At 40.7% G+C, this 24138-nt stretch overlaps 3 protein-coding genes and 1 long non-coding RNA gene across 4 annotated transcripts; 1 reads left to right on the top strand and 3 right to left on the bottom strand.

Moving 5' to 3' along the window:
* Nucleotides 1-1151: 1151 nt before the first annotated feature.
* diablob (diablo, IAP-binding mitochondrial protein b) lies at nucleotides 1152-8447 on the bottom strand. Its single transcript, XM_082142120.1, has 6 exons — nucleotides 8307-8447; nucleotides 7840-7972; nucleotides 5465-5590; nucleotides 5258-5368; nucleotides 4988-5084; nucleotides 1152-1985 (listed from the first exon to the last, which is right to left on the bottom strand). Exons 1-6 carry the CDS (start codon nucleotides 8345-8347, stop codon nucleotides 1789-1791), a joined length of 705 nt encoding a protein of 234 aa, XP_081998246.1. The 5' UTR covers nucleotides 8348-8447; the 3' UTR covers nucleotides 1152-1788.
* Nucleotides 8448-8686: 239 nt separating this feature from the next.
* On the top strand, nucleotides 8687-10049 carry LOC309478521. The gene is made up of 2 exons (XR_014199023.1): nucleotides 8687-8739; nucleotides 9731-10049. It is a non-coding gene; the product is annotated as an uncharacterized lncRNA (long non-coding RNA).
* Nucleotides 10050-10548: 499 nt separating this feature from the next.
* Nucleotides 10549-16362, bottom strand: LOC309478513 (odorant receptor 131-2-like). Its single transcript, XM_082142116.1, has 2 exons — nucleotides 15909-16362; nucleotides 10549-12299 (listed from the first exon to the last, which is right to left on the bottom strand). Exon 2 carries the CDS (start codon nucleotides 11623-11625, stop codon nucleotides 10669-10671), a length of 957 nt encoding a protein of 318 aa, XP_081998242.1. The 5' UTR covers nucleotides 11626-12299; nucleotides 15909-16362; the 3' UTR covers nucleotides 10549-10668.
* Nucleotides 16363-20090: 3728 nt separating this feature from the next.
* On the bottom strand, nucleotides 20091-23297 carry LOC309478510 (odorant receptor 131-2-like). The gene has a single exon (XM_082142114.1). It carries the CDS (start codon nucleotides 21668-21670, stop codon nucleotides 20708-20710), a length of 963 nt encoding a protein of 320 aa, XP_081998240.1. The 5' UTR covers nucleotides 21671-23297; the 3' UTR covers nucleotides 20091-20707.
* Between the last annotated feature and the right edge of the window lie 841 nt (nucleotides 23298-24138).

Below are 24138 nucleotides of genomic sequence, written 5' to 3'. Positions count from 1 at the left end.
TCTATTAATCATATCTACAAATCTTGTACATTTCCTCCAATTTTGAATATTCTTTAATGATTTAGCAAATTTAGGTCAGAAGAGAGGTCTTCACAAATCACATAAAAAAATGTATAATGTTCATAAATGAATAGCAGAAGGAATTGACTTAAAATAAAAATTATTAAGGAAAAATGTTTCCCAAAGTTCTTCAATATTTTTTACCCAAATCTATTCTCTAACCAACCAACCAGTCAGTCAGTCTTTGAAATCGATCATTGACCAATCAATCAATCAATCAATCAATCAATCAATCAATCAATCAATCAATCAATCAATCAATCAATCAATCAATCAAGACTGGAACATATATGAGGTTAACACCACTACATGCCACAGACAAGTGTTACATGCATTAAGATGAGAAGACCATGTCAACTGTTTATTGTCCTATATTGCCTCCTTCTGGCTGTTACTCTCGGGAAGATACTCCCTTCTCAAAAAGAGAAAACCAGACATACCAAAAAATTATAATAATAATAATAAACTGTCAGACCATAAATCTACATGTTAAAACCAATTCAAAGAAGAAAAAAAGTAATAAACAATTGTTATATTTGTAATATTACAATAATATTGTAATAATATTATATTTGTGTCCACGGTTCCTACATTTAGACATCTAATGCATGACCTATGCGTTAACACTTTCTGTCACTTTATTTGTTCATCATGAAAACATAAGAACAACAATGAATCTTAAGATGTTGTCTTTTTAAAGACCCAAGCCATTTGAATAATATTAAATAGCCTTTCCTTAAATAGATTTTTGTTTGTGTTTGTTGTTGCAGCATTATGAAGTTATATGCCATGAATCAAACAATCAATAAATCTGTTTGGATTAAGATCTGAAAGGACGAAGGAATGACATATGACCTTGGCTCTGGCAAGTTGACTAAAAAAGCGATAAGTGAAAAGAGAAAACTCTGAACGGCATGCAGACAACATCTCTACTGACATGATGGATGTGCTGGTAATGAGCCCTTCACACCGGAAACAACAGGTGGAGATAAATACGAGTGTTTGGATGGTGGACTGTGAAAAACAGATGATAGATTCATTACTGTTTTTGTTGAGAATGGCAAGAGAAAATTAATGGGACAAACAAGACACAGAAGTGAATCTATTTTAGTGCTGTTACAAATGTAGGTCTAGAAGGGAGGTCTTTACACATTACATTTTAATAGATGGTTAAACAAATTAAAAGAATGTTGATATGTTAATAAGAAACATACAGACAGAAATTCACATCAAAACAAATAATTGCCAGTTTATTTTAAGAATTATTAAGAAATCACAAGGATAGAAAATGTCTGTAATTGTAGATCACACATATTGTGCATGCAGTAAAAAGAGATTTTAAATCAAATTTATGAAACAGCAGTTTTTAAATCTAAAACTAGTTTAAATTTAAATCCATTCAATTAAACTGTAATTGCACTTATCAATTACCAACAAATGTGAAGCACCTGACCTGTAAAGTGAGTCTTTATCTATCAAGTCCCATTTCTTACCCTCATAGTTTGTATTTAATACTTACATTCATTTATATGAATTATCTTGGCTGCATCACAGATTTGTAACACACTACACAGCATTTGTCCTGAGCCACTTCTAAACACAAATAAATAACTTGCAGATGGGAGTATTAATCAAGTACAAATACAATTCTGTGCTTCAATAATGGTAGATGTCTTTGAATCAGAGTGTCCAAGATACTTTAAAGCTGTGCTAAAGGTCTTGATTTGACTAGTCCTCTCGTAGATATGCATCTGGGATGTCCTCATCCTCCATTCCGGGGCTGAGGTTTTGAAGCCTTTCACTATTCTCAGCTTCAGAGTCTTTGAGTTCTCTCTCAGCCTCCAACATCAGCCGCCGAAAATGTTCCACCTGGGTCTGTGCGACCTGCAGACTGCTCTGTGCTGTCACAGAAGCTTGGTCAGCCCCTGGAAAGGACAAACAGGGTTAGGCTATTACAACATGTGGCTAAAAGCGCAATCCAACAAATGACCACCAAGTGGCAGTAGGTGCCAAATGTCAATGAGTCTTTACACTAAAGCTGGGTTCACAAAGTACGATTTTGGTCACGATTTGGCCGTCCAAGACACATTTTGCAAATCCTAAAAGATTCCTCTAAACCTAGGCTAAAATCTGAAGTCTCTGATCATTAGTTTGACATGTTCACCGACAGCCGATTAAAATAGCCGTGTCAGAAGATTTGGCAGTGTGACTTCTCTTACAACGATCATCAAACGATCATCGTTTTTCAAGACAAGCCATGACCGAAATGATCCACGCAATCCCGCGTGTAATGCAGCTCACTGTCACCGAACGTGTCATTGATTGATTGATTGATTGATGTAAAACTCCGGACGACTTTTCTTTTGTGCTTCCGTTTTTGAAATCCGTATTTTTAAAAAGTCAATGTAAAATGCACAAGTGAAGGTAAAAAGGGTATTAAAAGGATTATAAAATATATTAAAATAGTAAATATTTATTTGCCGCATGTAATTGTATTTATATTAAAATGTATAATTGTAATATTATTACATAATATTACTTAATTTTTTACTGTGTTTTTAATCAAATAAGTACAGTCTAACACTAAAACGTGGTAACCTGCAATTGGTACCTTAAAGAGCTGTTTTTTACTTGATTTAAATGTATTTTGTTGGTATAAATTAATGTGTGTATATATGTATATATATATATATATATATATATATATATATAAATTAAAATATATATTATAACAACATATTATATAATAGTATAATTTTTTATTCATTTAAATATTACCCAAACATCCTGATGTTCATAAAGAATTGTTAACAAAAAAAAGGTTGTGTAAAGCAGTGTTAACTAAATAGCCTTAAAGGGTTAGCTCACCCAAAAATGAAAATGCTGTCATTAATTACTCACCCTCATGTCATTCCAAACCTGTAAGACATTTGATCATCTTTGGAACACAAATGAAGATCTTTTTGATGAAATCTGAGAGCTTTTTGTCTGCACATTTTGCAGAAAGATAGTAAAGACATCATTAAAGTAATCCATGTGACTCCAGTAGTTTAACCTCAGTTTTATAAAGTGACACGAGTGCTTTGTTTGCGCAAAAAAACTAAATATTTACAAAATATGGTGTGTTCACGCAACGTCTGCCCCATAGACTGTAAAAAATATGGACAAAGCGTCTGTGACGTCACCCATAGACTTTCTGAAGAACGGGTTTGAAGCCGTTTATGGGGGGTATGGGCGGCGCCATCTTGGAAAATCTTGGGAAACCCTAACCCCGCCCACCTTCTGACGCAGCGCGCGTCACTCAGCTCGCTCTGCTACTCCGGTTATCTCTGTGTATATTTTAGGCAACGAAATATGTTATAAAACACCATACTAACTCTTTTCGTTTTCATTTAAAGAAATCTTAAACATTATAGCCACACAAATGTGGTTCAGGCAACGCATATTGATTATATTCACTGCACATAACGTTTGCCTATTTATAACAAAACGAAATATAAAACACAAACCTGCCTCTTTTCGTTTTAAATATAATATAAAAATATTAAACATTTTAATATGGTCCAGGCAATATGTGCATTTGTACTAAACAACAGATGTTGCAGTAAACAACATTACAGATCATCTTCGTTGTATTAAAATTTAAAATGACAAAACTCAACCCAGTCTCTTTTTGTTAAATTTCAGTTTTATCAATATTAGCTATTATAAAAGTATAAGTAAAAGGTAAAGTTACAATAAGCTATACAAATAAAGCAAACAATTCAGTCAAACATAAAAAGTCATGCGCTCGATCTAGTCTAACCATACAACGGTACAAGTTAAATATAGCTTATAAAGTTATGAAACTTCCCCTCAGCCAAAACGATTGCCCACGAGACCAAAAATCGCCCGTTAGATATAGACAAGACGAATTATATCTCATGTTTAACCACTACAGAGACGCCAGAGTCAGCGGCAAACCTCAAAACGTCTAGCCGATGAAAGGCTGCTCCAGGCGGGGTACATCGCGCCGAGCACCCGGTCATCGCTGGATCTCACAACTGGATACAATTTTCATAAATCTTTATAAATAAACCACAGATTTGAGCTTTAAACAACTACATTCTCGCCTGAAAAACTCTTAAAACTACATTTCATGATACAGAAACAGTAGTATTATATGTCAACTGTATTAAAAAATGGCGCTTCTTATGTTGTCATTCTGCCTTTCAGCTGTCAATCAAGCTGTCAATCAAAGTTAACCACGCCCTTATTGTCATACATTTTATATCTAAATACTATCTAAACTAACGAGTTAGAAAAAAATTCACTACCCTCGCCGTTGTCAGGCACTCGGAACCTATCGAAAAATCCAATAAAAGTCCATGGGACCAACCTGTAAAAACATGATTTTATGCTGTGAAAACGGACATTTTAACATGGGGGCTATGGACATTTGCTCCCTTTTGGGACCTTCCCCTAGCGGATTTTCGATGTATTGCAGTTTTTCGCACTTCCGGGTAGGCTTCATTTTTCAGATCAGAATGTTGCCCCTTGGTCTGCCCTCGCACATCGTGGTGCTCTCGTGGACGCTTGTTGGAGATTAATATTTTGTAAATAAAGTGGTAAATTATGTTGTTGTTTTTTTTTTCACAAACAAAGCACTCGCGTCGCTTCATAAAACTGAGGTTAAACCACTGGTCACATGGATTAATTTTACGATCGTTTTATGAACATTTTGAAGTGTCAAAGTGGTAGATGCATAGACTGTCAATGGAGGGACAGAAAGCTCTCAGATTTCATGAAAAATATCTTCATTTGTGTTCCGAAGATGAAGGAAAGTCTTACGGATTTGGAACGACATGAGGGTGAGCAAATCATGACAGAAATTTCATTTTTGGGTGAACTAACCCTTTAAACACTTACTCCAGAAAATGAGCACTACCTGCATTGAAGGCTGTCTCTGCTGCCAGCTCTGAGAGACTGATGGCAGTCTTCCAGCAGGATTCAAATCGTTTGTAATCCTTTCTCCAGTCAATTACCTAATTGAATAAATAAAAACTTTGCAATCAATTTCATAAAAAAAAAAAGAAGGTATATTAACAATTTATTTATACCATAATGTCAGAAAAATACAACTACAATTTATTACTGTAAGGATAAATCTAATATGAAAGCTTGTGAACATTAACTCTGTGTTTTTCCAAGTCATTACCTTCTGACGTTGGCCAAGGATGACCTGCCAGATAGCATTCTCCTCTGCAGGAGTAAGTTTGCTGATGGAAGCCACATAGCGCTTGTGTAAAGTCACAAGATTGTTTATAGCCTAAACAAGACAAGTATGTTGGATGTTGTTTTTGCAAAAAAAATATTAATCATGAAAACAAAAGCATCAATCCACTGTCCTAATAGTTGTGATTACCTTAACATAACCTGTGAGGGTGTCGAGCAGCGCTAAAGTAGTTTGTGAGAGGAAAGTATTAGCACTGTCAGTGACCAGAGATGATGCTCTCCGTACCAGATCTTCATGAGACAGACCTTCTGGTTTCTAAACAAGACAAAGAGAACAGAGTGAGAGGTTTTTCAGATACCAATTTAGTAAAAAAATAACACTAAAGATGTTTTAATGGCAGACTGTAATGTCATTATATGGTGAAGACTGAGCTTATAAATATTAATTAGATGTGTTGACATTACTAGGTCATCTTCCTAGCCATTTATACATGCCATCTAATTAATATTCATGAGCCTTCACCTTGCTAGGCCACTATTAATAAATTGATGACCTGTGCAGATGTGCTCGACTAAAGTTGTTTTTTGTAGATGTTTCATTCTGTTTTATTCAGATACAATATCAAGCCAGCTTTACATTTGCTCTAATATTTTCAACATTAAATAAAATTCAGATTGAATTTCCCTATTAAAGGCCCACTGAAGTGCCCTGGAACGCTCAGCTTTGTATGATGCGTTGACGTAATTTCCACTGAAACAGGAAGCTAAGGTTGCGGGATATATTGAGTGGCTCCTCCCCCTTTTCAAATAGCCAATAGCATTTAGTTTACCTCACAGACTGCAAGTCGTAGTTGACAGCACCATGGAAGCGAATCCGAGCGCTGATGGATTCAATAGTAGAGGTGTGAATACATTTTAGCCATTTCATTCTTAACCAACGTCCAGTTGGTAAACGGAATAAAACTCTAGCATTTGAGCAACCAAACACACATCTCCAACCCATATTGCTCCGTGACATGTCAACGTCTTTTTGACCAGGTGATATTTTTAGCAAAAGGAGCGGGACGCTTTAGATTCTAGAGAGCATTTGATTGGACAGAAGATGTGATGAGAAGCTGAAGTCCGTGGTGATGTCTTAAAAATCCGTGATCCATTTTAGCGGAAGTGAGAGATTGTAAGTTTAGTATGCTTATATCTCCTAAATGCGAATTTTGTCATTGTTTTGGAACACACCAGCTTATTCATAACCTTAAGGCTAACATATTCATACTAAAAGCTAAAAAACTTACATTTCGATTTCAGGGGGCCTTTAAAAGATGTCAAACCTGAAATGTCAACAGTTTAAAAAGCTGGCATAAAATTAAGTTGCAATAGTTTTTTTCTTCCCTATTGTGACATATATCTGAGTGAAACGATAGTGAATTATCAGAAATTACGACATCATTTGAACTCTGTACTTGTTTATTAAGTATCACACAGTGAATGTTCTAGTCACATTGGCCCTCATTTATCAATCTTGCGTAGAAACGGGCGTATATGTTGGCGTAAGATTATGCTTACACTCCTCTCATCGCCTGATTTATGAAGCTGTGCGTACCTTTGAAATCCAGGTGTACGCAATACCTGCCCTTGATAAATGCCGCGGCTGAAAACGATCGTCATTAGAATAACACGCCCCTATATATTCAAGTCTCCGCTTCCCCCACGCCCTCATTTTACGCCATGGACACACGGAAGACGGCAAAGAAGAGAAACTTCTTTGAGAAAGAGAAAGCGAAACCAGGGAAGTGGAAAGAAACAAAATTGATTTCTAGATTTTTATTATTAATGACACTTATTGTTATTTAGAAGAAGAATGTCGTTATTATTATTATTTGTATTATTAGGCTATTATTATTTAAAAGAAGAATGTCATTTTTATTATTTTGTCAGTCTGAATAATTTTGTTGGTCATTGAAAGCCTTTCATTACTGAAGCCAGTCCGTGCACACCTGCCGGGCCTAACCCTGGCCTAACCATCGTTTCAAAGAATAGTACAACGGCGAGCGCGTCGAGTATAAACGCCTCGTCCGTTTGGGGAGGTGCGCGCGCAGTCTGTGGAGACTCGCGCTGCGGAGCCAGGCGAAAGTATTTAACAAGGCTTGAAACGTCAGGTAAAGCGCACAGGCTCGCAACTGAAGGAATACATATGCCTACAAATCAAATGCTTTGGTAAAGTCACACAACTTAAACATTGAAGTCCATGTTGCACAAAAATAAACACTGAAGTTTATAATTAGCCTACTATGTTTTTTTTTTTTTTTTTTTTACAGTGGGTCATAATATATCATATCTTTTAGTTTGTCAGTGCGTTTTGTGGTGTTAGGAATTGTTTTTCTGCGCATTCCCGCACTCAAAACGTGCGTACACCACCTCCTGAGCTGGCGTAGGATTTGAGCGTGCCGTACGCCAACGTTCATATTGATAAATCTCAAAGTCACCGTGGTTTTGGGTGTACGCCAGGTGTACGCTGGGAATTTGGTGTACGCACTTTTGATAAATGAGGGCCATTGTGATGGTGCAGACCTGGATGAAGGGAACAGCACACAGAGCACCTGTGACACTCAGCGTCTTCCAGTTCTTCTTGATGAGTGTGGGCAGAAGAGCCATTCTGCGGCTGCCCTGACAGGAGCTTCTGTTCATCAAGGAAGCTACACAGCTACACAAAACATAATGGCAAAGTTCAGGTCAGGAACAGTGAATTCAAGGACAACACTTCATATACACGACAGTTTGAACACGTCAGGCTAAAATAAAACGGAAAGTAAGCTATTAAATAATAGATCTTAGAAAGTTAAAATAAGAAATATGGGCAGCAATGCATGACACCAGCCAAAACATCTGATCGAATTTACACAACATACTTTATGTTTATGTAACGGCAACTGCTGTTCCATTATTGATGATTGTACAGAAATCACAAATACACAACGACTACGTTTCATGAAATTAAACAATCTTGAAGAATAAGACAGCTAAAAACAATATACAACCTCAGTCCGACAGAGAACAATTTCCTTCTGTACGCCGCCATACTTGCTGAGATGAAGGATGACGATCTCCCTCTGTCGGTGTTGACAGAGAATTGCACCCTGTGGTCCAAGGCAAGCCTTGTGGATATTTAAGATGACTATCCGAAACCTTAACGAATGACGCACTTTATACGTTTTAAGATGACCGAATCCGTAGCGAATGACGCTCTTTATACACACATTTTCTACCAGCCTCCTTATTAAATGATTTGTCAATTGTTAAACCTAATGTTTTACCATTTCTACATAACCATTAAACAATAACCAATATCTGATAGTGATCTATGCTATGTCTATTTTAGCCCATTTAGGCTAGTTTCATTTTCTCTATCTCTTTGGCAGTCATAACCGCCACAACCAGGTCTGCGAGGTCATACTTCTTTCACCATAGTAGGTAAACAAAATGCTATGACATTTAGATAGGCCTACAGAATATATCCTGTTTTACAGGTAGGCTAGGGCCTACGTGTTTTCTAGTTTGATCATTGTAAGTGTAACCTTATCAGCCCTCTCATATGACCTGAATAACATTGACATGACAAAATGTTGTTTATCTTTTTCCTCTTTTATCCTTAAAATAGTTTCTACATACAGTTTTATGATTTAAGCTTCAGATAATTAAGTAGGCCTATATAATTATATGTATCTAACGAAATAAAGACCAAAGGGAGACAGAATTTCAAATGATTTTATATCATAATATATAATATCATTTCTATTGATCATGAGTGCTGAAGACTCAAGAGTCCTGTAAGACTAACCACTCATTAAGAAAAGTGTTTGTGTTTGTGAAGGATTCAGGCCCTGAAGACTTTTAGTGAACCTTTAGTTGTCTCTGTTATTCTTTATGGAAATACCTATTCCCAAACAATCATATAAAGAAAAACATATTTGTCAGGCTGAAAAGTCAATGTAAATAATTAATGCGATCACTGACTTTAAAGTGCAGGGGAGTTCCAGTGGGGGTGTTACTCGAGAGCTTTCAAGTCACGAAAGACGCACTTCCTTTTCTAAAAACTCACAGAAGGGAAATATAATGATGTTGTTTGAATGTGGTGCAATCTTTTAAATGTCATCATGATTTATTTTTTCAATACTAGATCTTACCTAACATTTTTGGCAATGTATTCACAATGAAAAAACAAAAAACATTAAAAATCTGTTCAAAACTTTTACAATGCTTAAGTGCTAATAATGGTATCCTCTTCAAAGCTCTGCATTGTTTATTTAAATTGATTTATTATATTCTAATGAATGTACTGTTAATGAAAAAATAGGCCAAATGTAAGGTTGATACAACAAACAGATTAATAATAAATGTTTTAATTTGAAGTTTTTTTTCTTCTTTTTTTTGCATCACCATCACACAATTAATCTTTAAATAGGCTAGGCTGTGAAGGATCCACTCAGCCCAGGGAAAGATGGGCGCATTTGTAGGCCGTATACGAAAGAGCCTTCGAAATGGGACAGCCTCCGTTGCACCGCGATGACACTCAGCCTTTGAATGCAAGCTTGTGAAGGATGAGACCTCTGAATTAGGATGCAGCTATAAGTAATGTTTTACTTATAATGCATAAACGCAAAATACATCGCATTTATGCAATAACATGTTTATTCAGTTGCAACGTGGTTGGACACTGCTAGGAGTCTTGTTTAAATCCTTTGCTTTCCCCTTTAATGGTCACATTAAATATTCCTACCGTGGCTTCTTTTGTCCATGTAATTTTGTTAATGTGATGTTTGACAAACAGGGTTTCTTAAGGGTCATTTTAGGGCTGCTAACATGTTGAATATGTTATTCTCATCATGGGTGTCAAACATTAAATAATATCTCCTGCAAAATGATTTAAAAATGGCAAATAACAAAAAGACAGAAAGAGAAGCATTTCATTCCACATAAACACTTAGTTTTGTTCCTCACGTTTTTCTCTCTTTTTTTCTCACTTTACAAACAAGTGAATCAGTGAATGACCAGGCTATTAGCCTACTCACAGTTAATTTAGATGTTAATTTTGTCCAAAACAGTACAAAATGACTATAATCTAAATGACAACTGTAATGATCTTCAGCAAATAACCAGAAAGAGTGTAAAAACATAGTCCTTTACAAAAAAAATAGCAATTACAAAACATTTTTGCAATACAATACAAACAGATTGTCAAAAAGGTTTAACATGTCTAAATGCTTGTTGATTCAACAACGTACATCTTTACAACAAATTACAAAACATTTTTATCTCATATTATTATTTCAATATCCAGGAACATATCCAATATATTTAAATATGGTACCATATTAAGTGCAAATTGTTTAACCATTGCTACTAAACGTTTTGCTTTATTATAACTGGTTTAACTTTACCTTTACCGAATGTGAAGTAGTATTTAAATAAAGAGCTAAAGGCCTGGTCTCTCATGCCATATATAAGTGGACTTAGACATTTAGGGAAAATTATAAACACTACAAAGCAAAAATACATCACATTCAATGAAGTCATATAGTCAGTATAAACATAAATAGCTTCTTGGATAACTCCAACTAAAATGGATGATGCCCCAAGACCCAGCTGTATTAGATGCAACAGAACAGTCTTGTTGGCTTTTTTGGCAGACATTTTATCAGAGGAGGCTGTTTTAGCCACAGCAGCTATAGAGGCATAAGAAAAGCTAATAACAAAACACACTAATACAAAAAATATACATGTGAAAGCTATATCAAGTTTCTTATATATCTGCAGTCTGAAAAGAGTAGTTCTTGAGCAGAACAAATTCATTGCTATGTCTGTAGAATCAATGGAATAGAAAATAATCAACTCAGACAGGGACTTAATCAAACCCAAGATCAAAACAACACCGAAAGCTATGTGAGTTCTTTCCAAATTTGTGATTTCTGCATGTCTGAGAGGGATGCAGATGGCCACATACCTCTCCAGTGACATTAGAGCCAGATTTAAGTTAGAGACATGATAGAGAACTGTTGCAGCCATGAGAAGAACAAGACAGACATTTTTCATAATTAAAATCCTACTCATAGCACACATAAACAACACTACACTCATAATGAGATTCAGTGTATCAACCCTAAGCATGTGACCAAAGAGAATATAGCGGGATGTCTCCTGAAAAACAGTCTTTTTCCTCAAAGTGAAGAGCATGACCCCGTTGACATAGAGGAAAATGACACATGGGGTCACAACCAAAAACGCCTTCATTGGTGCATCTTGATTCAACACCAACAGAGTCTGTGTGAGGTTAGATTTAGATTCATTAAAATTAGACATTTTCAAAAGAGTATAACCACAGATGCAGTTATAGAACACTGAATAGAGTAACACTGCAGTATTGCAACGATCCTTGTAACTGCAAATCTACAGTACATGCTTCCCTCACAAGGGTTGTTAAAGGCACAGAGGTCAGAGCATCACATTTTATGTACCATCAAACAGAATCCCAGAGGCTGAGTGTGTGTGCGTCACGAATATTTTTAGTTTTAATAAACTTAATAATTGTTTTATTATTGTGTTTTATTATTATTAATAGGGCTACTTAAAGTATACTCTGTGCAATAGTAATATATTTCTGTTATAATTTCTTCAAGTTAGACCGAACTTTTATTTTGATGGCTTGTCTTAAACACCTTAGTGTTTCTGTGTGTACTGTATATGACGAATGTATGACGATAGTTTTATCCAGAACTGTTACGGATCTGGTTTTATCAAATGAAATGCTCGTGATTTGACTCTCATAGCAGCTCTGTGATGAAGTTCACATGTGTTCATGTCCTCATAGTGAGACGCTGAAAACACCACTAGCGGCAAACAAACTGTGTCGCTCATTCAGACGCACCGAACCTGCCGTACATCAATGAATACATCAATGTATTCACTCATCCATAAACCGTATTAGATCCATCAGCATGAGAGAAAGTTCCATCATTCCGCTCAGCGTCATCAACCTGTCACATGCCTGTCCTGTCTCGTGTAGCACATGTGGTGTTTGTGTTCCTGTCACTGTTTTGACCCCACCCTCTTTGTTATCTCATTATTGGTTTCATTTGCCCCACCTGTTGTTCCTCATCACCTGCCTGATTTGTCCCTTTTATAAGTTCCTTTGTGTTTGCAGTCTGTGTCGGATCGTTGTCTTGTACACGTCTCCTGTTCCCCCGTGACCCTGTTTGGTATGTTCATTTTTGAAGTTGTGGTTGTTTTGTATTTAGTTATGTTTTCCCCCTCGTGGGTTTTGTTTTGTGTTTAGTGTTTCTTTTTGTAATAAATATCGTTTTTTCCCTTTGCATTTTGAGTCCTCACCTAGTTTCTTTAGATTTACGTGACATAACGATCCGACCATGTCGAGGACTCCGCAAGGGGTTTCACGTCACCCACCAGCCCCCTCTGTTGCGTGCCCCCAATACGAACGTATTATTCGTTTTCAGGCACTTAGTTCCCTCCGCCAGCAAGGGGCTGATTTGAGGAAATTCGCGGCCGAATTCCTTAGAGCGGCGGAGGGCCTACAACTGAACGAGGGGCCTCTTAAGGACCTTTTCTTTTATGCACTCGATGAGCCCATGGACTGGTTACTTAGGAGGGCGTATGAAAGAAGTACCTTTGAGGCAATGGTGGAGGGTCTCGCTCGCTTGCAGGAGCGAGAGGCCAGGAAGAGGGTCCCGAGTCCAGTGGTCCCAGTTCCGGTGGTCCCGAGTCCAGTGGTCCCAGTTCCAGTGGCCCCAGTTCCAGTGGTCTCGAAACGGAGGAGGAAGAGGAAGACTCCCTCCGTGACTGTTCCGGTGGTCCCAGTTCCGGTGGTCCCAGTTCCGGTGGTCCCAGTTCCGGTGGTCCCAGTTCCGGTGGTCCCAGTTCCGGTGGTCCCTGTTCCAGTGATCCTGCTCGCACTGCCTGCACCACCTCAGCGATCCGTCACGCTGCCCAGCCCAGAGAATGCATCGCCGCTGCCCAGCCCGGAGAATGCATCGCCGCTGCCCAGCCCGGAGAATGCATCGCCGCTGCCCAGCCCAGAGAATGCATCGCCGCTGCCCAGCCCAGAGAATGCATCGCCGCTGCCCAGCCCAGAGAATGCATCGCCGCTGCCCAGCCCAGAGAATGCATCGCTGCTGCCCAGCCCAGAGCTCCATCCGCCATTAATTCCGTCCAGACCTGAACCTGCACTTCACCATCGAAGACGGCGGAGGAGGAAGACCTCCGGCCTCCCCAATGACCCGGAGGCCGTCCCCGAGCAGCCCGCCATCGTCCCAGAGGCCGTCCCCGAGCTGCTCGTCCTGCCGGTCCCGCCCACGCTGCTAGCCCTGCCGGCTCCGCCCACGCCTGCCGAGCCTGTGTCTTTGGACAAGATGGCCGCCGCCGAGCCTGTTCACGTCACGTCTGCCGAGCCTGTGTCTTCGGACAAGATGGCCGCCGCCGAGCCTGTTCACGTCACGCCTGCCGAGCCTGTGTCTTCGGACAAGAAGGCCGCCACCGAGCCTGTTCACGTCACGTCTGCCGAGCCTGTGTCCCCTGACAAGATGGCCGCCGTCGAGCCTGTGTCTGTTCCTGAGTCGGTGGTGTCTGTTCCTGAGCCCTCAATGACCGCGACACTGGCCATTATGGCCACAGCCATGTGGTGTGTGTGGGCTACGCACACACTTGGGCCGGTGGTGTCTGTTCCTGGTCCGCTGATATCTGTTCCTGAACCAGTGGTGTCTGAGCCGGTGGTGTCTCTTCCTGAGCCGGTGGTGTCTGTTCCTGAGCCGGTGGTGCCAGTTCCAGTGCCTCAGCCGGTGGTATCTGTTCCTGAACCGGTGGTGTCTGAGCCGGTGGTATCTGTTCCTGAGCCGGTGGTGCCAGTTCCAGTTCCAGTGCCTGAGCCGGTGGTGCCAGTTCCAGTGCCTCAGCCGGTGGTATCTGTTCCTGAACCGGTGGTGTCTGAGCCAGTGGTATCTGTTCCTGAGCCGGTGGTGTCTGCTCCTGAGCCGGTGGTGTCTGCTCCTGAGCCGGTGGTGTCTGCTCCTGAGCCGGTGGTGTCTGCTCCTGAGCCGGTGGTGTCTGCTCCTGAGCCGGTGGTGTCTGCTCCTGAGCCGGTGGTGCCAGTTCCAGTGCCTCAGCCGGTGGTATCTGTTCCTGAACCGGTGGTGTCTGAGCCGGTGGTATCTGTTCCTGAGCCGGTGGTGCCAGTTCCAGTTCCAGTGCCTGAGCCGGTGGTGCCAGTTCCAGTGCCTCAGCCGGTGGTATCTGTTCCTGAACCGGTGGTGTCTGAGCCAGTGGTATCTGTTCCTGAGCCGGTGGTGTCTGCTCCTGAGCCGGTGGTGTCTGCTCCTGAGCCGGTGGTGTCTGCTCCTGAGCCGGTGGTGTCTGTTCCTGAGCCGGTGGTGCCAGTTCCAGTGCCAGTCCCGGTGGTGCCAGTTCCAGTGCCTGAGCCGTTGGTGCCAGTTCCAGTGCCTGAGCCGCTGGTGTTTGTTCCAGTTCCTGCACCCTGGCCGCCCGAGGGGTCGTCTCCGCCCTGGCCGCCCGAGGGGTCGTCTCCGCCCTGGCCGCCCGAGGGGTCGTCTCCGCCCTGGCCGCCCGAGGGAAGGTCTCCGCCCTGGCCGCCCGAGGGAAGGTCTCCGCCCTGGCCGCCCGAGGGAAGGTCTCCGCCCTGGCCGCCCGAGGGAAGGTCTCCGCCCTGGCCGCCCGAGGGAAGGTCTCCGCCCTGGCCGCCCGAGGGAGGGTCTCCGCCCTGGCCGCCCGAGGGAGGGTCTCCGCCCTGGCCGCCCGAGGGAGAGTCTGCTCCGCCCTGGCCGCCCGATGGACTCTCTGCTCCGCCCTGGCCTCCCGAACTGTCCATTTTCCCTGCCCCACCCTGGTCTGTCTTTCCTGTTCCCCCTGTCCCACCCTGGTCTGTCTTTCCTGTTCCCCCTGTCCCACCCTGGTCTGTCTTTCCTGTTCCCCCTGTCCCGCCCTGGTCTGTCCCTCCCGTCCCGCCCTGGTCTGTCCCTCCCGTCCCGCCCTGGTCTGTCCCTCCCGTCCCGCCCTGGTCTGTCCCTCCCGTCCCGCCCTGGTCTGTCCCTCCCGTCCCGCCCTGGTCTGTCCCTCCCGTCCCGCCCTGGTCTGTCCCTCCCGTCCCGCCCTGGTCTGTCCCTCCCGTCCCGCCCTGGTCTGTCCCTCCCGTCCCTAGTGGAGCGTCTGGTAGCCGCTCCTTAAGGAGGGGGTAATGTCACATGCCTGTCCTGTCTCGTGTAGCACATGTGGTGTTTGTGTTCCTGTCACTGTTTTGACCCCACCCTCTTTGTTATCTCATTATTGGTTTCATTTGCCCCACCTGTTGTTCCTCATCACCTGCCTGATTTGTCCCTTTTATAAGTTCCTTTGTGTTTGCAGTCTGTGTCGGATCGTTGTCTTGTACACGTCTCCTGTTCCCCCGTGACCCTGTTTGGTATGTTCATTTTTGAAGTTGTGGTTGTTTTGTATTTAGTTATGTTTTCCCCCTCGTGGGTTTTGTTTTGTGTTTAGTGTTTCTTTTTGTAATAAATATCGTTTTTTCCCTTTGCATTTTGAGTCCTCACCTAGTTTCTTTAGATTTACGTGACACAACCTACCTACGCCTTTGTTATTGTAAGAGGTTAGCGAACCCTAGCGGCGAAAGAAATTACATATTGTACCTTTAACAATATGTTCAATGTCATCAGAATTCAAATACAAATATACAAAGAATACAAAGAGCTAAAAACTTCAAAAAAGATCATGAGGGTATGATATTAATCTATACATCAGTTACATTATGCAACTTTTGTCATGTTATTTTTAAATAAGTTTCAAGAGGTAAGAAGAAGGTAAGAATAATAAGAATAATTGGCTTAAGAACAGGTAAGAATAACAGGTAAGAATAATAACAGAATAACCTTAATAACAGGTAAGAAGAAATGTTAGGTAATACAGGGTCCAAAGATATGATGGCAAGTTTTAAAGTTGAGACACTCACACACAGATATATAACGCATATTTTAAAAACTTTTTTTGTATAAAATGTATATTTATTTTCAACAGTTATGTTAAAGGTGCTCTAAGTGATGTCAGGCGTTTTTTAGGCCAAAACATTTTTTGTCACATACAGCAAACATCTCCTCACTATCCGCTAGCTGCCTGTCCCCTGAACACACTGTAAAAAAATGCGGTCTCTGTAGACACCACAGGCTCCACAAACGGCAACAAAAACAAACTGGGCTCACCCGTACCACGAAACACAACAAACAGTGCTCCAGCCAATAACTGGTGGTGAGAAGTATTTGAGGGTGGGGTTTGGGGGTTAGTGCGCGTACACATGAAGGGGGTGTGTGGAGGAGAGAGAAGCATGAAGAGGGAAGTTTGAATTATGGCCGACACACGACCAAAGAGACGACCTTCCGATGAACAAATTGCAAAGAAGAGGGACAAGGATAAGGGACAAGGATAAGGAACGCGCGAAGTCCCGAATTTACATCGGAAAAACCCTCGAAAGGTGGCGAGAACTCCGCCGGCAGAAGGGCTTCCAATCCGACATTCAGTTGCTCTGTTTTTGCAGAACAGGTAAATCCATCTTTCTTTCTAAATTGATGTTCATGTTCGCCAAACCAACACAAGGATGTAATTAGCTAGAACTATGCAGTCAGCGTTAGCTTTGGTGAATACAACATAGGCTATATGTTTCTAGCAGCTAGCGATCAATCTCTATTGTAAATGGTCAAGCAAATTCACAGTAGGTCGACAATTTGTGTGAATGAATGTTTTCACCCACTGTTTGTTATGGATTTGAATGTTCATTTATAGGCTATTGACAACTTTGACTAAATTTGTTTACGCCGCCACCGTTGTTTATGCTCACTGGGAAACGCGAAGCTAACGTTATCTTGCTATTATTGCGTCCTTGTATGGGAGCTAACGTTATAGTATAACCTCAGGTGGCGAAACGATTTTAAGATAATGTTTCTCTTTTTCTGCATTCTGTTCTGCAATATATAAAAGCATTTATCTAACTTGGTGACATTACACATTGAATTAAGTATCAGTAAAACTTAACTTTGTTTTTAGTGACTACTTTGACTTTCCTTTATGTCGGAAGGGAGGAGAGGAGGGAGGAGACGGGATGAGGAGGAGGGAGGGTCTAGCTAGCCTCCGTTTTGTTTGACAACAATTCGAATGTCAACACTCCCAGCATCACTTAGAGCACCTTTAACAGTAATAATACTAAATTTCTGTTGTAAGAACAGCTATTCAGCTGATGAACTCCGTGCTGCGTTGTCATGGGAACATCCCAGGTGAAATAATGAGGAAATTACGTTGGCAACCAAATGGCACCCTAAGCACTTGTGGGCTGTGTCCAAATTCAGGGGGTGCTTCTCAATATCCCTCCTCGTTTCCTCACTCCTCCATCCTCCATCCTATGACCCGGAAACCGATCGAGCTCAGCCATCTTTAATTCTCTAATTGCACCACGAGGAGGCGAGGATCGAGGAGTGAGGAGGCTTCCAGAGGAGTCATAAGCAAGGATACACGGATGTACCCTATGCGGAAGAGTTTTATTGACTAAACGTGGCGCACGTATCAATTCCCCCTTACATCGGTCACAATCATTTATTTACCTTTGCAGTTTATAAACCACATATCTTACATATTTCAGCAGGGTATCTTGCTTTATTATTATTTATTATAAATTTCTTAAATAACCAAACTTCAACAACATAATGGCAGATCCTTTGAGCGCTGCTGATGACGCAGTGAAGTGACGCTCGAGTGATCAAGTATTCCAATGTATAAAAAAAGCTTTCATTCGATTCCTCCGCCCTCCTTTTCTTTCCTTGCAGCCTTCCCTCGCGAGGAAAGGTAACGAGGATGCACAAATAAGAATTGAGAAGCACCCTGTGGCTGCATCCTCCGAAGGCCGCATTTGAAGGCCGATTGCGTCAGCCGGCTCAATCCCAATTCACCCCTTGCCCCTCCGTTTTGCGCGTTCCCATGAAGGGGTAGGGTTGTCTCGATTCTCTTTTGGTTGGAGGGGTAGGGGTAGGGGGAAGGGCCAGATAGCCCTTGAAACGAAGATTTTTCGGGACCACACTTAAAACGAAGGGGTATGAGAAATGTACCTGCATACACCGGCTACAGGCAACATGACTGCCAATAATCATTTTCTCTATGTCACATTCAATCTTGTGTTTATATTTACGGCCATGTTCTTCAAAGAAACGGTTGCAAAAAAATCGCAAAAAAATCAAAAAGTTCGTTAACAATATGACGCGTGTAAAAAGCTAAAGTTTGAAGTGAAGTGGACGCGCGAATGAGGCGAATTCGCGTCCACCGTGCCGCGCTAAACGCCTCATTCGCGCCGCAAGACCTCCAGACGCGCGTAAACGCGTCTTAACATTGAAATCACTCGTGCCAGACGCTCTATTCGCGTTTGGTGTGAACGCAGCATTAGGCGTCGAAGATATCGTCATCTCCGTTGTTTTCTGCGAACTTCAGAAGAAAAATGCAAAAAAAATAGCTGTAACTTACGCAAGACTACAGCTGACGACGGCATCTTGGAAGTTTGTGATAAACATTGGCGCATCTCCTGTGACGTAGGCGCTAACAACGACGTATAATGACGTGTAATGGTGTAGTAGTGGTGTCCCATTTCTTAGGGGAATATTTTCACCCCTACGCCTTGCCACTCTGTTTCAAGGGGCAAGGGTAAGGGGTAGGCGAAGGGTTAGGGGTAGGCAAAAGGGTATAAAATAGAATTGGGATTGAGCCTAAGCCGCGCGATGAAGGCAGTCCCAAGGCGAAGGATGCTTTTAATGCGGCCTACCATCAGTGGCTGCGTTCCACTCCACTTTTAGACACGTACTTGCAAACTTCCCTAAGCACTTCCCCTCGGTGGAATCCCTGCCGCCATTTTAAAGTGCGTTCCACTTCGTGAAATGGACGAGGGAAGTTTATATGGACAGACCCTCGCTCCTCGTGGACTTAACGGACACATGCACGCGGCAGCCATTGTAAGTCCACAAGACCGAAAGTGCATAAGTATGCCATTTGGCACAGGGCCGTTGTCTTCCAATGTTCCCCTCTCCAAGTGTGTTCCAAACGGCTACATAATGGCACACAAGTGCCCAGCTCACTCCAAAGTCCCTACTTCAAGGGATCTGCCCTTCGAAGGGAGTAGGGCATAGGGATGCTCACTTCCGTTTGGAATTTGCCCATTGAGCAATAAGCATGTCCCAGCCGGATTCATCACTTATTTATGGGGATCCCCTGGAAACATTTTCATTGTGGTCAGTGCTATTTGCAGCGCGTTTCTGTGTTTGGTTGTGTTGTGAACTTTTGCAGCGCGTTTCTGGTTTCTGGTTCGATCACTGTAACCTTATCAGCCCTCTCATATGACCTGAATAACATTGACATGACAGTATGTTGTTTCTGTTTATTCTCTTTTATCCTTAAAATAGTTTCTACATACAGTTTGATTTAGGCTTCAGATAATAATTGTTAACTTATGAAATAAAACACCAAAAGGAGAAAGTGTCATTTCAAGTGATGCATTTTGTTTATTTTATTTTTAAGTTTTACTTAATGATAATAACCCACCTAACAATCGTATAAAGAAAAACATGTTTGTCAGTCTGAAAAGTCAATGTAAATAATTAATGCGATCACTAACTTTAAAGTGCAGGGGAGTTCCATTGGGGGTGTTTGTCGTGATACTCGAGAGCTTTTAAGTCACGAAAGACGCACTTCAATCTTCCTGTTGTTTGAATATGATGCAATGACATCCCTTAAATGTCATACTAGATCTTACCTAAACTTTTTGGCAATGTTATTCACATAAAAAAAAAAAAGGAAAATTAAAAGTCTGTTCAAAACTTTTACAATGCTTAAGTGCTAATTATGGGATACTCTTCAAAGCTCTGCATTGTTTATTTTATTTTATTTATTTAATCCTTCCCTCCTTCCCTGTTAACCATTCTAAAGAGAAGCATTTCATTCCACATACACACTTTATTTTGTTGCTTGCATGTTTTTTTTTCTCACCTTAGTGAATCAGTGAATGAACAGGCCAGTACTCACAGTTACTCACAGATGTTAATTCTGTCCAAAACGTTATAAAATAACTAGAATCAAAATGACAACTGTAATAACCATAGTCCTTTACAAAAAATTTTAAAAAAGAATTGCCATATCCTTACATTGTGCTTATATAATAAAAACATTGTCAAAAAGGTTTAACATGTCTAAATGCTTGCATATTTCGTTTGATTTTTGTCTGATACAACTTACATCTTTACAACAAATTACACTACATTTTATCTCAGATTATTATTTCAATATCCAGGAACATATCCAATATATTTAAATATGGTTAATTAAGTGCTTTAAAAAAACATTGCTACTAAATGTTTTGCTCTATTATAACTGGTTTAACTTTAACTTTACCTTTACCGAATGTGAAGTAGTATTTAAATAAAGAGCTAAAGGCCTGGTCTCTCATGCCATATATAAGAGGACTTAGACATTTAGGGAAAATTATAAACATTAAAAAGCAAAAATACATTACATGTAGTACAGTCACAGGGTCAGTATAAACATAAATAGCTTCTTGGATAACTCCAACTAAAATGGATGATGCCCCAAGACCCAGCTGTATTAAATGCAACAGAACAGTCTTGTTGGCTTTTTTGGCAGACATTTTATCAGAGGAGGCTGTTTTAGCCACAGCAGCTATAGAGGCATAAGTAAAGATAATAACAGAACATACTAACACAAAAAACATACATGTGAAAGCTATATCGAGTTTCTTATATATCTGCAGTCTGAAGAGAGTAGTTCTTGAGCAGAACAAATTCATTGCTGTGTTTGTGGAATCAATGGAATAGAAAATAATCAACTCAGACAGGGACTGAATCAAACCCATCATCCAAACAACACCGAAAGCTATGTAAGTTCTTTCTAAATTTGTGATTTCTGCATGTCTGAGAGGGATGCAGATGGCCACATACCTCTCCAGTGACATTAGAGCCAGATTTAAGGTAGAAACCTGAAAGAAAGCTGTTGCAGCCATGAGAAGAACAAGACAGATATTTTTCGTAATTAAAATCCTACTGACACCACATATATACAACACTACACTCATCAAGAGATTAAGCGTATCGACCCAAAGCATGTGACCAAAGAGAATATAGCGGGATGTCTCCTGAAAAACAGTCTTTTTCCTCAAAGTGAAGATCATGACTCCATTGACATAGAGGAAAATGACACATGGGGTCACAAATAAAAACGCCTTCATTGGTGCATCTTGATCCAAAACCAACAGAGTCTGAGTGAGGTTAGATTTAGATTCATTAAAATTAGACATTTTCAAAATTGTATAACCACAGCTGCTGTTATAGAACACTGAGTCAATACTGCAAAATCCTTGTCAATCTACAGTACACGCTTCCCCAACATGTGTTGTTAAAAGCACAGATGTCAGAGCATCACATTTTAAATACCATCAAACAAAATCCCAGTGGCTGGTTTGGGTGCGTGCGTCACAAGCATGCCACAATAGCACACAATAATATAGAAGCTTGTGCATTTTATAATAACTGCCTGACAATAAATAGCATAGCACAAACAGTTGCGTTGTAATGGGAAAAAGGGCTGGGCGTTTCTACTCATTTAAATATATAAACATTTAAATGGTGGCTGTAATAAAAACATGACGGATCTATTCAAACATACATTAAAATATTGAAGTAGCCTACAGGTTAAGTAGTAACCTGCTGGGGACACACTTAACGACTAGCTGAAACATTCTAAGACTGAATTTACAACACACTTACAGAGTTTCCAACAACTGCAGCAGATTTTAAACACTGACTGAACGCTACTGTCTCTGTGACTCTGCGTGTTTGGGCATGATCAGTCGTAAGTAGCCTATCAAATTACATTCATAATCGGCTTTACAGTCGTTAAGTGTGTCCCCGGCTTGAGTTAATTTTTCTAGCTGACTAAGTTAGTTTTTGAACACTGGATGGCTTTTCTGAGGTAAACATAACATTATGTGACATTGTTTACATGCTGTTTTATTTACGTTTTCCGCGGTTGAAACACTGGTAAGATGAAGGCTACTGTATCTTTCGACATACCTTCTGATATTCATTCATGCATATTTTACACTGTAACTACAGCAATAAAGCAGAAGAGATGTAAGGTCTTTTCTCCATCAAACACACCCTCAACTCTTGGTTGACAAACCTTGCTTACTTGAGGTATGCTGGTTTAAAAAATGCGTGAAGGAGTAAATTCAGCCAACTCAGAGTATGTTCACAGTTAACACACAAGCCCCCGGTTTCACAGACTAGTTTTAAGCCTAATCCCAGACTAAAATGCATGTTTAAGTTGTTTTAACTGAAAGCAACTTGCACTGACATATCTTAAAATATGTCAGAGCCATTGTTTTGTCTCAAGATCCTCATCAGAATTTTTTTTTTCTAATGGATAAGACATGTTTATAAAAGCTACTAATTAGGCAAGAATTAAAGGATTGGGCTTAGTTCAGTTAGGACAGGGGTGCCCAAACCTGTTCCTGGAGATGATCTGCAGAGTTCAGATACAACCCTGATCTAACACACTTGAAGATCTTAAATAGTTGATTCAGTTGTGTTGGATCAGGGTTGGAGCTGAACTTTGCAGGAAGGTCTCCAGAAACAGGATTGGGCACGAATGCTATTCGAGTGTGAAGAGAGTTTCAACCAGTAGGCCTATAACAGAAAGTGTTTATGAAAAAAATGCCTACCCTACCTTTAAAAAGCATCAAAATGTTATTTATTGTATGAATTTCATAATAAAATGGACAGAATTTTAAAGCTGAGATGTTGTTTTATATCAGAACCAGAGGAGAACAACACAACTTCCTTACTTGAGTGAAAGTACAGATAATATTGGTCAAATATTACTCCGCACCAAGTAAAAGTTGTAAAGACCAATTTTTACTTAGGTAAAAGCACAGAAGTAGCCTACTTGTTTTTAAAAGTATCAAAAGTATGTCAATGCATTGTTTTATTATTATTGCATTGTTGTGTGTAATACTTACAGTACCTTATGCCTCTGTAACTATGCCTGCCTATCCTCATATCAATCACCCTCATCACATTTATTTCTAGAACACAGTTCCAGAAGTGGGATTGAATGTGAGATTTAATAAGTGCACTCAATAACGTCCACAATGGTTTCGGACACCCAAATGGCTGTTCCCTCAAATAGTGCCCTATTTAAAGTTTTTTGGCTTTTAGTATGAATATGTTAACCTTACTGTTATCTATAAGCTAGTGTGCACCAAAACAATGACAAAATTTGCATTTAGAAGACCAAACACAACGTTGAAAATGAAAATCAGGTTGATGTCAGAAACCAACGTCGGATTGACATTAATCTCCAACGTTGGACAGACATTGTATTGTGGTTGAAAACGAAAATCGGGTTGACGTCAGAAACCAACATCAGTCATTTCCAACCAAAATGCAACCCCTGCAACCAAAATCATCCCCTGACTGACATTACTACTTTCTACTCAAGGACCTTGACAGAATTGTAGTGGAGTAAAAAGTACGATATTTGTCTTTCAAATGTAGTTCTACCAGAAAGACTCCGGAGAATAAATACTGTGACAATTATCCATTTATTAGCAACCCAGCAAGCAATAAAGTTCTTTGGCGTAGGCCCCGTCCGTAGCTCGCAATCTGAGGGTCCGGACTCTGCATATCCTGCCTGAAGATCAAGGCAGGGGCGCAGCCGACCCCCGTGAGGTATGGAAGGGACCATCCTGGTGGTGGTGGTGGT

The sequence above is a fragment of the Leuciscus leuciscus genome, assembly GCF_965113295.1.
Source record: "Leuciscus leuciscus genome assembly, chromosome: 16".
NCBI lineage: Eukaryota > Metazoa > Chordata > Actinopteri > Cypriniformes > Leuciscidae > Leuciscus > Leuciscus leuciscus.
The sequence above is the reverse complement of the archived record's forward strand: the minus strand, read 5'-3'. Positions and strand labels throughout refer to the sequence as shown.

Excerpts from the sequence above, each read along its gene's own strand:
- diablob (XM_082142120.1), bottom strand. The coding sequence starts at position 8,347 with ATGGCGGCGTACAGAAGGAAATTGTTCTCTGTCGGACTGAG. Across the intron at positions 5,591-7,839 it reads GTGCTGTTCCCTTCATCCAG|AAACCAGAAGGTCTGTCTCA; the intron begins GTCTGCACCATC and ends TGTCTTGTTTAG. Across the intron at positions 5,085-5,257 it reads TCCTTGGCCAACGTCAGAAG|GTAATTGACTGGAGAAAGGA; the intron begins GTAATGACTTGG and ends TTATTCAATTAG.
- LOC309478510 (XM_082142114.1), bottom strand. The coding sequence starts at position 21,670 with ATGTCTAATTTTAATGAATCTAAATCTAACCTCACTCAGACTCTGTTG.
- LOC309478513 (XM_082142116.1), bottom strand. The coding sequence starts at position 11,625 with ATGTCTAATTTTAATGAATCTAAATCTAACCTCACACAGACTCTGTTG.